Genomic DNA, 15997 nt, shown 5'->3' with positions numbered 1-15997 from the left:
TTATTAGTATAATATGTACTTGAAATGTATATAAATACATCTGATCCTGTCATAAAAATAATCTTCTCTTTTACTTTGCAGACCATGTTATTCAAAGGCAAAACATAGCAACCCTGGCAGGTAAATTGCCCAGTGTTATGTGTGATTGAGTATCACCTCCCATTTAGTTTTCTATAAAAGCCATTACCTAGTAGTGATCACAGTGATAAGGCAGCTTGTCATCCTTTCCTTCCTTACAGAAATAAGCACAGCCTCATGGACCAGCTTGGGAGATTCATTCGATCAGATGCCAAAGGTATGTGACTAGACATCTTAGAGTGCTTTACTAAGAGTTTTGTTACATTTTCATAGTTTTTTTCTTCAGGACTGACAATCAAAATGAGAAAATGTCTCCTTTTTCTTGTAACTTTGTCCAAAAATAGCAGTAGTGTACATTTGCAAGATATAAAGAAGAAAGGAGATATGAAAAAAGCTTTTAGAAAAACACCTGTACAGTTAGTTAAGAAGTGAGTAAAAGTTTCTAGCTGTTGGTTCTTTATGTGTTTAAAATAAAGCTACCATAGTTCTAACCAGGCAATTACCTCTCTGAATGATACCATACTTTAATGATTTTTAGTTTAAGGCAAAGAGGAAATCACAATTCTATCTAAACTAACTAACCCTTGCACACAGACCACGTTTAACCTTCCTGAAAGAACTTCCAGTTAAGAGCTACAGCTGAAGATGAGCTAACTTTTAAAAAGCCACTCTTTCTTAATATGTCTATTAATGAAAATCCAATCACAATTAAACACTGGGACTATAAAAATAAATACGTTGTACCTACCTTATTTTTGCTATGCAAAAACTTGGCTTCCTCTTCTTTCCAGTGTATCCTGTTAAATCTTTTTCTCCACTAGATCAAAGAGCCTATTATTATTATCTACCAGTTCCCTTTACAAGTAGTTATAGATTGTGATCAATTATTTGCTGACTAAATTTTAAAAACCCCTTTAAATTCAATTTACAGTGTTAACGTTAAAGATCCTGTGAATTTCTGAGTTTTTTGATATAAGCTTTTAATAGTATGTCCCTGGCCATATATCCTTGGTTATACACTCAAGGAAGTCATTTCTTCTTTAACAACACTGACTGGAAAATCAGACTTATCTGACTAACCATGATGGTTCTCAGGGTTCCTCCAGTAATCAGTTTCCCAAGCTGAACAATTTGCAGCCCATCCTGAATATATGAGCTGCCTTACTAGTTCTTTCATGCATGTTCTATATTTGGCTCCAAACTGTTCCTGGTCCTGGATTCCTCTCATTCAGTTACCTCTTTGCTTTTTTACTTATCCATCCTCTGCATCTTCTATAAATACCAAGTTTATTCACATCTTTGACAAAAATACTTTAATTGTATTGATGATAAAAAGAGGTCACAGTAAATTATACCAGTATTGACCGAAGTTCTTACATAGAGCTTTAGAGAACAACATAAAGAAAACTGTTGCCCTTCAGAAACATTTTGAAATGCAATGCCACCTGGGATTTCATTATCACAGTCAAGAAACTGTGTAGAGTTCAAAGCAATGTCCTAGAGCACTGTTGTGGTCACGATTGCTTTGGCAGATCACTCTTACCTCCCTTCATTCCTTTGCCAAACTGTAATAGCCTCAAGTAAATCAGTCTTATAAAGGATAAATTCTCTTCCTACTATGCAGGCCGAACTATTACATCTATTTTTTGTTAAAAAAAAAAATGAATTAGGGAAGCATTTAATTGCTGTTAAGCATTGATCTAAATAATATATTTTCAGATACTATTTATTATTGTCTCACAAACTTTATTTCATTTACTGTTCTTACAGACATTCTTAATTACAGAATAAAGTAGCAGATAATATGTAAATGAAGCATTTTGCAAAGAAACTGGTCCAATTAGGACTAGATTCAGGAAAGGTCTTAGTAAGTTTCTCTCATTTGAATGTTTTGAGAGAGAACATTCTGTTCAAATGTGATCAAAAGATCATTCAGCAAAGAACGTAAGAAAATTACTACATTTCCAGGTATTGATTGCTGTTATAGCTCTTAAATATAGAATTTAAAATGGTTTGATTTGTTGGTTTTTTTTTTTTTTTACATCAGTTTGTAGAAAAAAATGGGGTAGGCGACAACTAAAAACATTATTGTTTCAAAGTCACAAAAACCAGACAAGTACAAACCTTTTTAAAAAAAAAAAAAAAAAAAACAAAGAAAAAAGAGCAGATTTCCTTTTGAACCTGTAACCTTTCAAGTTGTACATGGAAACTTTAAATAGTGAAAGAGTGAAAATCCCTTTCATATCATTCCCTTTTTACTTTATTTCTCAGAGCAAGTATGAAGGACCTGGCCTTTAATGGGATGTTATGGTAAAAATCAGATGCTTCACTTTTTACAGGAGGTTCACAGAAACCCATGGGTTCAGATCACTGAAGCATATAAAAATCTAATCTCTTCCACAGAAGAGGAACTACTTTTTATAATAATGTGCTTAAAAATTTGTGTGCTTAAAATATTACAAGATATACTCTGTTGTCAGGCAGCACTGAGGTCATCTCTTAGCACACAGATCTTTTATCCTCAGAAGCAAGTTCACTACTTAAAGGGAGAATTTACAAACAAAGAGGAATTTTACAACTACTTTCCAATATCAAAATTACATGGTTTACTTAAATGCCATTTAAATGCTAGTTTTAAAATCGTGTTTTCACTTTGCTCCATATTAAGGAATGTTGGAAAAGATGCGATTGTGCTTGACAGAGAAACTGCTGCCACATTTGGAAGACAGAAGGAAGTATCATCAGGAGTTTGCCTCATCCACTTCATTTCATGGAGTGCACAATATTGTTCAAACACGGAGCAAGACTCGCAAAGTGCTATGGCTGTTAGTAGTCACAGGCTGCCTTACCATTGTCATTTGGCAAATCTGCAGTCGTTTCATGTACTACTTCAGCTGGCCAACCACTACTACAGTGGTAGTTCAGTATGTGGAAAATGTCAAATTCCCTGCTGTGACTTTTTGCAACTTGAACAGGTAAAAGTTATGTTTGTTGTTTGCTCTTGAGAGGCAACACCTCTTTATCTGAAAGCAGTCAGGTTCCACAACTTGCTTGAACAAATCACATGAAATAAGGAAAATATGTCTTTGAGGAGCATGTGTTCCACACCACCACATGATATTTAAAGGAAGACAAAAATATGAGAATCAAGGAAGGGAGGTTGTTGTTTTTTGTTCTTTCATGTATGAGTGTTGCTTCTACATCTTAACTAAGGTACAGTTATCAGTCACATCCAAGTTAAAAACAAAAGATTTGTGAATAGAGATATTACAATAGAAACCTCATACAAATGTGGAAGTCTTAGGCAAAGCAGATACTTTCTTTTTCAGAGGTGCTCAGCCTTTATGGTTCCAGCTGATGACAGTGGGATTTACAGGAGAGAAGCGTTTGGTTTCTTTGGAAGTCAACGTATCTAAGCAGGAACTTCATTACAGATTTCTACATTTGAATATAATGGCCAAAATTCAGATGCAGCCGCTTTGAAAATTATGTAACAAACCTATGCCTGATTTCTAGGGTAAATATACGATTTAGGAACAGGTTTAGAAATACAGAAAGTTTACCCACATTGTTTCCTCAAGAATTGTTTTCTTATCTTGTACCTTTTGCTGGCAGAATCAGCCAGAAGTCCAAGTCTCACATATCTGGAGCTGCTTTGCCTTGCTGTGCGTCCTTCCCATCACCCTGCATAAATCTGTCCTGGGTTATAGTGCACAACGTGCACTGCAGATGGAAGTCCCTTCTAGTTACAGTGGGCTGTCTATTATAAAAATGCCTCACTTCTTGTAACTATAGCAGCAGCACATTGTAAGTAGTCAGCTACCAAGCAGGGTGGTTGTCCAAGTGATAGTTTGCTGCCACATCCATCTGTTGCTTATCCTTCCCTCCTGTTTTTAGTAACTGGCTTTTTCTGTTGGCAGGACAAAGAGGCACAAATCTACCTTTGTCTTTATTTTTTGACTCAAATTCAGTCATGAAGAGTTATTCCTACTAATCTTCCCTAAGCTGGAGCATTAAGATCTATTATACAAATGCATTGATAGGTTTTTAAAAATAGGATCACATAAAATGGCAATTCTAAAGAACATGGTAGCATAGGTTCATTTGTATTTATTCTCTTTTTATATTTACAACTGTTCTGCAAACTCTTACTTCAATAAAGGACTTAAGTCCTTTCCTGCTGTACTTCAGGAAAGGACCTCCAATGCCTCATCATGTTTTTGAGATTTTTCAAGTGGATTCTAGGAGTAAGGATCCTCCTTGGTTTATACCACTGTGTAACCACGCACAGAGCTCATGGGAAGCTAGATTATCTCTGCACTGGGGCATACTGCATTAGTAAAGCAGGTATAAGAGATTACTGCAGATGCACCTAGAAATCGATTTTCTAAATGATGGAAGACAGCTTTTTTGAAAGGAACAGCTCCTCCCAGGTAGCTTCCCACATGTAACCTGTTCAGCTTGTCATCAGTTCTACAAATCTGGTGGTTTATGCAGATGGATAATCTACTCTCTTTCGTTGTTGTTTTTCTTTGTTTTTTAATAAACGACCACAAAACGGAAATGTTTCCAATATGACTGTCCAGAATAGCCATGGGAAGGTGTCTATTTTCTGTTTTCAGATATGGGAAACACCTTCCTAGAAATTGAGACTATATTGTTTATTCGTGTTGTAGAGATCAAAGTGCAATGTGGTGAGCAAAAATCACTTGCAGCTTGTGATCAGACAACAAATCACGTCACAGATTTGGTGAGACCAGCCTTGAGACCAGTCCTATAACTCTGCAGAGTTCTAAGCAATTCTTTCTCCTCCCCATTGACAGATTTCAAGCTCATGCAGTAAGCAACCTCAAAGTAATTTTTTTAATTTGGAACATTGTGTCTGGAGCTCAACACAAAGCTCATGTGGAAGAGAAATATTCTCAAGAGCTACATGATTTTCTTCTTGGGAACAAGAACTTCAGCATCAAAGAGTTTACAAGAAAAAATGGGTTTTATCTGAACAGCAGCACATTGTTAGAATGTGATTTCTTTGGAAAGCCATGTAACCCACAGGTAAACATGTTCATTTTACTAAAACAGTAGCATAGAGGGAAAGGGGATGTAGTCTTACCACTCAACTTGAGACATCTAGCTTTGCAGCAATCCCCCTGTTTTCCCTTTAGAGTCAGCCAATGGAGAAAACAGCTCTGCTTTAAAGCACTCTGAGGGCCCCAGTTCTCCCATTGACTGCAGAGACAGCCTGCTGGACTCCCTGAGTTGCACAAGGGGATTTCAGGCTAAATTGCTTTCTGCTTAGTGCCACTTTTGCACAGACAGCCGCCTCTGAACGCTGGCACACCTGCAGGATGTATCCAACAACCTCTTCTATAACTGACCTTCGTTATAGGCCATTTTGGACAGAGGTTTTTGCGTGACACGCCTGCGTAGTTTTGTTCTTGAGATCAAGAATATAGAGAGCCAGGGTAACTGTATGCAGAGTCCACAGGAATTTTAAATAATGAGACACTCATAGATATTAATAAACAATGTGAAATGTATCCTTTAAGCTTTATTTTCTACAGAAAAGGATGAAATATTTTTGAATATTTTCACCAATTACCACTTTTCTGATGGTAATACGTAGCACTACCTTTGGAAAAGAAAAAACCCAACACACACACACAAGACCCCCCCAAAAAAACAAACAAACACAACCTACACAACTACAGTAGTCCATCTCTTGCACTGTAATTCACTACGAAAACTTCAAGTGATCTTTCTTTCATTTTACTCTTCCCTATTTTCCTTTATTGAAGGATTTTGAACATGTTTTCACTGAATATGGAAACTGCTTTACTTTTAATCATAATGATATTTCGGCACGAAGAGTGAGTTTGTCTGGAAGAGGTTTGCGTTTGCTTTTTGATGTCCAACAGGTACAGCTATCCTAATGATTATAAACAACAAATCATGTAATAACTTATAAATGAGCAGAGTTGTTTTGGTTTGGGCTTGGTTTGTTGGTTGGTTTTAGACAGACCTTCAGAATTTCATGTACAAAATTCTGTATCAAGATTATTTATGAGAGGGTATTTTAAAGGAAAGTTCTAATACAGATTTTAAAAGTCAGAATTATTATTGACTCTGTTCCCAGCTAAATGATTTTGAAAGTTGTGAGGGGCATACATATGTAATATATGTACAGTTCACCTAAAACTGAAACATGTCAAAGTAGTAATTTAATTTTATACAAGCACTTTGGGATAACATAATTTCATTTTAATAAAAGGCCCATTAGAGAAGTTCATATGGTGTCAATTTCTAAGCAATATTGAATTTCAGTTGCAGCAGCAGCAGCCCTAAGTTCTCAATGCCAGTTAAGATCTGGTCTTTGCACTGTAGTCTCTGACCTTATTAGAATTGTCTTTGACCAACAAAACCCAGAAAGCTCAGGGAATATCACCTTGTGAGATCACAAAATCACAGGATGTTAGGGATTGGAAGGGACTTCAGAAGATCATCTAGTCCAATCCTCCTGCCAGAGCAGGAACACCTAGATGAGGCTACACTGGAAGGTGTCCAGGCAGGTTTTGAATGTCTCCAGAGAAGGAGACTCCACAGCCCCCCTGGGCAGCCTGTTCCAGTGCTCTGTCACCCTCACTGAGAAGAAGTTTATTCTCACATTTAAGTGGAACCTCCTGTGTTCCAGTCTGTACCCATTGCCCCTTGTCTTATCATTGCTTGTCACCGAGAAGAGCCTGGCTCCATCGTCATGACACTCACTCTTTACATATTTATAAACATTAATGAGGTCACCCCTCAGTCTCCTCTTCTCCAAGCTAAAGAGACCCAGCTCCCTCAGCCTTTCCTCATAAGGGAGATGCTCCACTCCCTTAAGCGTCTTTGTGGCTCTGCACTGGACTCTCTCCAGCAGTTCCCTGTCCTTCTTGAACTGAGGGGCCCAGAACTGGACACAATATTCCAGATGTGGTCTCACCAGGGCAGAGTAGAGGGGAAGGAGAACCTCTTTTGACCTACTAACCGCACCCTTCTAATACACCCCAGGATGCCATTGGCCTTCTGGCCATGGGGGCACAGTGCTGGCTCATGGTCATCCTGCTGTCCACCAGGACCCCCAGGTCCTTTTCCCCTACACTGCTCTCTAATAGGTCATTCTCCAACTTATACTGGTACCTGAGCTTGTTCTTGCCCAGATGCAGGACTCTACACTTGCCCTTGTTGTTATATTTCATTACATTTTTCCCCGCCCAGCTCTCCAGCCTGTCCAGGTCTCGCTGGATGGCAGCACAGCCTTCTGGCGTGTCAGCCACTCCTCCCAGCTTGGTGTCATCAGCAAACTTGCTGACAGTGCACTCTATTCCCTCATCCAAGTCATTGATGAATATATTGAATAGTACTGGCCCCAGTACCAATCCTTGAGGCACTCCACTAGATAAAGGCCTCCAACTAGACTCTGCCCCACTGACCACAACTCTCTGGTTTCTTTCCTTCAGCCAGTTCACTGTCCACCTCACTACCTGACCATTCAGGCAAAACTAAAATCTAGATTGATAAATAACTTAGACATTCACTTTTGTTCTCTAGGAATTATGAGGCAGGAGTGACAGGTTCTGGAAAAGTAATGGAAAGTTTGCCAAAATGTGATGAGTAGTTTCATATAAAAGGCACAAGTATCAAGGTTATGAGTAAATGTTCATTTATGTCTTTTTTGTTTGAAATTGGGAGATGCCAGAGGGAATAAAAAACCTGAAAGTTTATAGTAACTGGAAGGAAAACTCACAGAGGCAATCAACAAAATAAATTCAAGTCAGTCTGCTTCTATACTTTTCTGTAAAGTGCCAAAACTGTGAGCAGAGATACGAGACCAAATACAAAAAGTATAGTACCATTTTAAATATACCTAAAGCTTCAGATGGTAAGCAAAGCCAAAATAATTTTAAATAATTGCTTTTCTATCAGGAACAATTCACTGATGAACCTGATCTTGGTTATACTGATGCTGGTATGATTTTTGTTATCCATTCACCCAAAGAGCGTCCACGCTTTGATGGTTTAGGTTTATTAACACCAGTTGGCATGCATGCACAGGTTGCAATCCGACAGCTGAAGGTAAGTGGAAATAATTGGTCTTTATTGTCTCTAATTCTATTCTGAAGTGAGACAGTGAATTACACATTTTGGAAATTAAAGTATTTATCATGCCAAAGTGACTCCTAAAAATAACATTTCCTCCAGCCACAAACAAAATTTCGGCTATTTTTGGAGGGGATGTCATTGGTCCTCACAATCTGTACCTATTAAACTCAGCCTTTCTTTACTAACATCTTACAGTCTCTCTGACATATAATGACACATGTACACCATGGCATCTCCCCATCAACACATTCTGTTACCATTACGGTTATCTCAGATTCCTAGCGTAATCCAAGTGGAGCGGACTACCCTTCTACACTAGTCTGTCTGATCAGATCCTGCTTTTGCTGTGACAGGGGGAGATGATTTTACAATGCTAAAAGCATGGACAGCAATTGCCTCCAATTAAATCACAACGTTACTGCTCATGTCTTCAACAGCCTTCCTTCAGCACTTTAAAATGTGAGAAAATAATATCTAAATTTAAACAGAGGCAAAAAAAAAAATATATCTTCTGTTACTGTTACCCTACAGTCAATTATTCAAGAATACCCATGGGGAGAGTGCAACCCTGATATAAAGCTTCAGTACCACAAGACTTACAGTACTAATGGATGTTTGCGGGAATGCAAAGCTCGGTACATACAGGACTGGTGTGGCTGTTTGCCATTCATTCTTCCAGGTATTTCTCAGAAATATAATTCTACCATATGCTGATGATCTTAATAGGAGACAGCAAAGGAGATGGGGCATATGCTTGAGGGGTATCTACAGCTGGGATTCATTAAAACTAGTCTTTTTTTCTTTTTTCAGTTCATAGAAAAAAGCAAAATATCAGGTCAGCTCTAGATCTAGCATCTGGGTCATTGACTATTCTTAGGATACAGACCAAAAAACTTGCAAGAAAAAATGATGCCTTAGGGTTGTGAGACAAGTCTGTACTCTTCAACCTGAATTCCTAAAGAGCTGGAACTAAATACACAAGTAGTCAGAGATTTTCACATGTACCACAGAAAACCTACTTTGCAGGTGTTTAGCAGCCATGACAGGACTGATTACTTGAAAACAGAAACTGAGGTCTTCCACACGAACCCTGGAAGGAGTCTAGCACCAGAAGAGGGCTCTGTAAAAGCCAAAAGGCTGCGCGGAGCCACCTAATCATCCCAAACTGTGGAGTACAGGTGTATGCTGTAATACTCCCCATTCAAGAATCCAGGCATCTTAATCACTTGAGAAATGTAATGCAGTAACACTGAGATCTAACCAGCCTTCTCCTTCCCACTTTTTCAGCATTAAAAGTAATGATGATAATACTGTCACCTCTCTCTGAAGCAAGAGCTGGAACCAAAAATCTCCACTCTCACAGCTCTTCTTTGTCAATTAGTGGGCAAGAAAGTCAGTGTCATGCCTGCACTTTCTGACTCAATGTACTTTCAAATATCCTGAAGCAAGGTAGAATGTTTTCACTAAGGGAGACCCATTAATGAGTAGTCTCTAGCCTGTTTTTTTGACAGCCTCTTGGAAATGAGGTTGGTAATTGCCTGGAAACTCTCATGGCAAGGGGTTTGAGAAGGAAATTAAGCCTAGATCTCCCATACCCAGAGTCAAAGCTTTATACAGTGACAGCTAAAGGAGGGCAATGCTTTTTTTAATGGTATGCTAAACTGCTAAGCAATATTTCCATGCAAGGGAAAAAAATGGGCTGAGATTGAGACCATTTGAAATCAGAAAATTTTGCTGTTTGCTCAGGGTGCTCTCTTACCCCTCAGGTCTCCGAACAACTCTTGCATGAAGTTCAAATCTTTTGCTGAAACACATATGGTGTAACCATATATTCCATCTACCCTACTTTGTTTTTTCATATCCACTAGGAAAAACAGAGTGAGCTACAACCTTAAAGGCAGTTCTGGGTGGCACACATTGTAAAGATGTTTGCACCAACAGCAAGCCTCCTGGCTTGATCCGTTCTCTCTCCTCACTATGTTCCCCTTCTGGTGTTGGTAACTGCACTGGCCCAACTGAATTGATTTCTCAGTTGTATAATGATGATAAGCACCAAGTGACAAGCAGGCTTTAATGGCATTACGTTGCAGTTTAGTAGAAATCAGAGCTAAGTGTCAGATTGTTAATTGGAGTTCCTGACGCTTGTTTTTTATTTTTAAGGAAATGGAACAGAATGTGATTTGCTGAAGTTTTACAGTTGTGTTTATCCAGCAGTCTGTAAGTAATAACTTCATGTTTTCAAAGCCAATTCCAAATAGTAGGCAATATCTATCACTTAAAACAAAATACTGAAAGTAATACTGAAATGGAATACATCCCAGTTCATTTAATATTCTAAAAATAGGAACCAGAGAGCATTAAATAGATGCCAATTAAAAACAAACCAAAACCAAACAAAAAACCCCACAAAAATAATAATTCATTTTAGTAATAGAAAATGGTTTAAAAGGGAAGAATGTTCACTTAATCTCTTTTCAGTTATCAAGCCTCTGGCTTGCATTTTTGCATCTTTGTGGTATCATCCTTACAGCTCAAATGTTGTATTCTTCTTTATGTGACAGAAAAGTGAAGAGCAGAGTTATATAGAAATATACTTGTTTATATAGAGATGTAAAAATAACAGGTTTGCTAACTGAAAAAAATATAGTTCTAAATCACTGGCCTTAAAGGTTTTATATTTTCAAAAGTAAAATGAATTCTCTATTTTCAGAGTGCTCCAAATGCAATTAATTTCCATAAGCAAATAGTCTGCACACAGTAGATACAAAATTTTTAAGTCACTACAACAGACTTTCTGGAAAATACTGCAGGCAGACATCAAGTCCAAGGATTATATATGTACATATACTACTTATGTATGTGATTAGAAAGCAAGCACAGAACACGGAAAGTTTTCTGTAGTCCTACTGTTTAACTGTGGATGAGAAAAAGTAAATGCACGAGGCCCCAGTGAAGGAAGAAAGACTAATGCATGCCGAATTTCTTTGGAAAAAATGACCAAAAAAAAATTCTCAGTCCTTATTACTGTGCACTAATTTCCCAAGTGCCAGTTACAAATACTTATTTAATCCTTCAAAACTGTTAAGTATCTGCTTCTCTCAGGACACCTAACCCATATGTTTATCAAAGGTAATTTTGTAAGTTTTAAAAAGTCTTTAAACTGTACTTTTTAATAAATGTTATGTAAATTCTGTCTCACAAAATTTCAGATGACATAGAAATAAAAGGATTATGTACAGTAGGAACTCACAATTCTACTTGCCCTGTTCCATGTGAAGAAACAGATTATCCTACTACTGTCACCTATTCAAGTTTTGGAGGAGAAAACACCATAGAATACTTTTCTGAAAAACTGAAGAAAAGCACAGAATACATCAGGTAATATCTTGCTTAACACCTTGTCTAATGAAGAAATTATCAACTTTAAAATATATTCTTATGGGTTGTATTAATCAAGTCTGTGAGATAATCTCTTAGACAAAATTTGTTAACATCTATACATGTTTGTATATATTAAAATATATTTTCATACATCTAAGGCTTTTGGATAACGTAAAATAGATACTGCAGTTAAAAAGTAATATTTTCAGTTACCTTCTGTGTCATTGATCTCTTATAACAAAATTTTGACCACTTTTACAATTAAGAATAAAGAAAGGGCAGGGTTATCAAACCTATCCACTATCCACATAAGCAATCCATCTGATAGAGAAGATAAATCTTCCTCCTTCCACAACCGAAGTCAATAAACTGAACTGCCTCTTGCTCACAGAGGCAGATGTCAGCAGTACAAATAAGTACTAAGGTGCTACAACTCATAATATCCACAATATCAAAATATGTTTATAAAGAACTGTGGAAAATATGGGTAATGAAATAGGAGTGTTTCACTCTCTCAGTGACTTCAGTTTTCTCATTCTTGAAGCCATCAGTCTTCAAATGATTGTATATATTTATATGTGAACAGGACCTATATGAATCACAGAATAGTTTGGGTTGGAAGGGACCTTCAAAGGTCATCTAGTCCAACCCCCCTGCAATGAGCTTGGACATGTTCAACTAGATCAGGTTGCTCAGAGCCCCGTCCAGCCTGGTTTTGAATGTCTCAGGGGATGGGGCATCCACCCACCACCTCTCTGGGAAACCTATACCATTGTGCTTCACCCCCTTCATCATAAAAAAGTCTTCCTCATTTAGTCTAAAACCATTATTCCTTGTGCTATCGTTACAGGCCCTACTAAAGCCCACTGAAGATTATTAAAACTAAACCTCCTGTTATACGCAAAAGATACTAATCCTTTGAGAACATTTTATCTTTGTTGATTATTTTACTGTCTGTAAACACCATGCGCAACACAGTAATTATTCAATTAAGCAAGTGAAAATCCAGAACATTCTCTTGTTACCAAGCCTTAACCAATAGAAATCCTGCCCATATATTAACAAGTACATATTTCAAACTATAAAATGTAGAAATCTATTGATTTCTGAAGATGTAAGAAGGGAAAAGACAAATATTTATTGGATAGCTCTGCTAGCAACTCCATAGCAATGATGGGAAGTCTTATTAATAGAAGTGGTGAGAATAAGAATTTTTTTATTACTCAGTGCTACCTGAGTTCTAGAATTATCACCTAAAGAGATAGCAGTGATCTTTCTGTATAGCAAATACTCTATTTTCATTAATATTTTTAATGAGCTCATTATCACTGTCAACCCAAAAGCCTGTAGCTGTTCACACTTCCAATGAATAATTGCTACTTTTATTCTTAAAGGTCACAACATTTTGCGTGCAATCAGTTTTGGTCTGTTTTATTCCACAACTGTTATGTTTATATTCTATTTAGGTGTCAGGCAGAATCTTTATGTAGACATGATATAATAAAGATGAGCTCTTTACTCACACTGAATCATTCCACAGGTCTTGCTCCAACTGAGATTTACCTACTCTTCCACTTTTGCAGCAGGCAAGAATATAATTAGGTAAGCGAGGCTATTAGCAGAGGATAGAAGTAAACATGCAAGTGTAGGACAAGGGCTCTTCTGCACAAACATGCCCATGAAAATAAGCACAATTAAATATACAGCTGCATATAATCAAGAGTGGTAGGGTACACTTCCAAGCACTCTCTGTTGTAGGTCAGGATGCTTGACAATTCCACTCAAACTTATCTCTGTGACCATTAAAAAGTACAAGTCTTGCAGTATAGATCTATGTAGCCTGAAGATCTACTCATCTGACAAACTCCTGTTACCACTGTTGTTATTAGGATACTTTTACTTTCTTCAGTCATCTAACTCATTTTGATAACACTCATCTAATTTCTCTGTAAAAGACACCATCAGTCTCCCTGAACCTGGTCCCAGGTGATAAATGTTGGTAAAAATGAACAGCACTCCTGACTGTTTCAAGTAATACAATATGCATTTGTCATTAGGAAGAACCTTGTGTGTATTGACATTAAATATAATGATCTGAGCTACAAAATAACACAGCAGCAGAAGGCCTTGACTATATCAGAGCTGATAGGTAAGTGAATGTTTAATATTTATTTATTGCTGGTTAATAATTAATCTAAAAATAAAAACCCCACAGAAACAAACCTGTTTTATTCAGTCTCTCCATCCCAAGTCATAGCCTATGTGCGTTTCTAAACAAAAAGCAATACTTTTTATATTATAATGGTTATAATCATGCCTGTCTCATGGTAAATTTTGATACTGTCTCCTGTCATCGCATTAAAGAACCTGCAGTATGGACAGCAGCTGAGAGCAAGAATTAAGTTCGGCATTGGTTTATGTCTATAGCACAGGCAGGACTGTAAGAATGTAGGGAGAAGAAGCAAGAGAATGGTTAAAAATGCATACAATTAGGAAATATTTTAAGTATCTGTTTCACAGTATGATGTGTTGTGTTGTACTTGCTTTATTTAGAATGTTAAGAAACATATTAGTCTTCTCCAATAAACATTCTTAAGAATATGAATTCTGTTTTCTTAAAGCGATGGCTTGCATCTATTGAATTTATTTAACACTTGAACCTGGCAGGGTTTTTTTTTGCTTGCTAGACTAAATCAAATGCTTAGGATGACATATGTTTATTTCCATCTATTACAGCTGATGTAGGTGGCCAGCTTGGATTGTTTTGTGGTGCCAGTATGATTACAATTATAGAACTGTTGGAGTATATTTTTACTAACTTCTGTTGGATGTGCATCTTCCTTCTATTGAAAGCTCCTGAAATGCCCCAATGGAATAATCCATCCCAGAACCAAGCAACAGACAAGGAAAAAAAGATGGGAATACAAGAATGTTAGTGGCTTGTAGAAGCAGAAAAGTAGCTGTTCCTGCAACTTCCTTTTTAAGATACAAAGGAGACAGTAATATTTTGCATTTCTCCCTTCCCTGCGCTCCGTATTCTTCCTGTGTCATTTATTGCCTAGAACTGTTTAGCTGTGCTGGATATCCTTGAAAAGTGAACTTTGGAAAGCCTCACTCTCTTTCTCATGTGAAGAAATATGTAAACTTTAGTTAAAGTCTTATTTTAAAGAATTACCCATGTTTTAAAGTAACATAGCAAGCAATACTGACATACAATGCAAGTTAACACGTCTGACCCAGTTTTTATCTTCTGTATTTTGTGTGAGGAGAATTAATACATATGCCAAACTAACACATGTGTCAAGTTCCTAAACTGCCATAAAGATGAAACATTGCCATGCTGAAAGAGCAGATTCCTTATTAATGATGAAGAATATAGTAGCTTTTCATTCAGAATTAGGAGTGTGCCTAATAACAGTAACTTCTACAATGAAGTATCTGTTTGTCTGAAATGCATCCAAAAAACAAATCTCATGAATCAGAGAACTATTGCAAATACAAAACTAGACAAATATTGGGCACCTGAGCAGATGGCAAGTAGGCTAACATAGGCTAAGTTCAGTGTTTAATGTCATGAAAGATGATTATAAAGACTAAAGGCTCCATCTAAGTCTTAACAAAAATTGGTGAGTCAGAATTTTGTGGCTTTGGTGCTGAATCAGGCTTGCTCAAAGTTTATTGCTTTGAAATTGTTCAGAAAAGTTTTTGTGCTTTCCTACATCCATGTGGGCCTATTAAGCAGTAGTGGTTTAGACTCTTACATGTTTGAAGACAACTTAGGTCATTTTTGTTTTTAACTATGTCTTCACAAACAGTGAATGTACCTTTATTACATTTCTTCCCCTAGAACAGGTCCCTGAATACAGTTGCGAATAAAACCACAGTTGCCCAAGTCTGCTGCCAGAGTCCATCAATCAGAGCTTTTGATGTGTTTGGAGGTACCAAACAGAACTTGGATGGAAAACCTTATGGAAATATCGACAAAAAACAATCTTCAGCGAGACATACCCAAGACTAAATTTAAGACTACAAGATAAAATATTATCCTGATTTGAAGCCAATTTCTATTCAATTAATTATATATAACAGCAAGAGACATCTCTTTATTTGAAAACTTACAGAAAGTTGTCTAGATTTCTGACTAGCACAATATAGACTTTGATAATCAAAACATCTTTACACTAGAAATCTCACAAAGGCTACAACATTATACCTTCTGAGCCACTGCTCCCCAGCCAGTGTCAGGGCCCTGCAACCTTCAGTCAACACAGTTTCCATGCTCTTAAATAATGTCAATGCTATGCCTGAAACTCCAAGTGAGCCACCAGCCATAGCCATGCTCCGCAATTCCCACTCTTCTTCCATACCATCTGCCCAAATTCAGTGGCTAAAAGTAAGT

General features: G+C 37.2%; 1 protein-coding gene across 1 annotated transcript; it reads left to right on the top strand.

Moving 5' to 3' along the window:
* Positions 1-255: 255 nt before the first annotated feature.
* On the top strand, positions 256-14534 carry ASIC5 (acid sensing ion channel subunit family member 5; the record flags this gene model as incomplete). The annotated part of the gene is made up of 10 exons (XM_080343362.1): positions 256-295; positions 2747-3053; positions 4902-5133; positions 5877-5996; positions 8041-8190; positions 8749-8896; positions 10378-10434; positions 11427-11595; positions 13656-13747; positions 14335-14534. The coding sequence occupies 10 exons, from the start codon at positions 256-258 to the stop codon at positions 14532-14534; spliced, it is 1515 nt and encodes a 504-aa protein (XP_080199488.1).
* Positions 14535-15997: the final 1463 nt, after the last annotated feature.

This window comes from Nesoenas mayeri, assembly GCF_963082525.1.
Source record: "Nesoenas mayeri genome assembly, chromosome: 4".
NCBI lineage: Eukaryota > Metazoa > Chordata > Aves > Columbiformes > Columbidae > Nesoenas > Nesoenas mayeri.
Note: the sequence above shows the minus strand (reverse complement) of the source record. Positions and strands in the feature narration are given on the sequence as shown.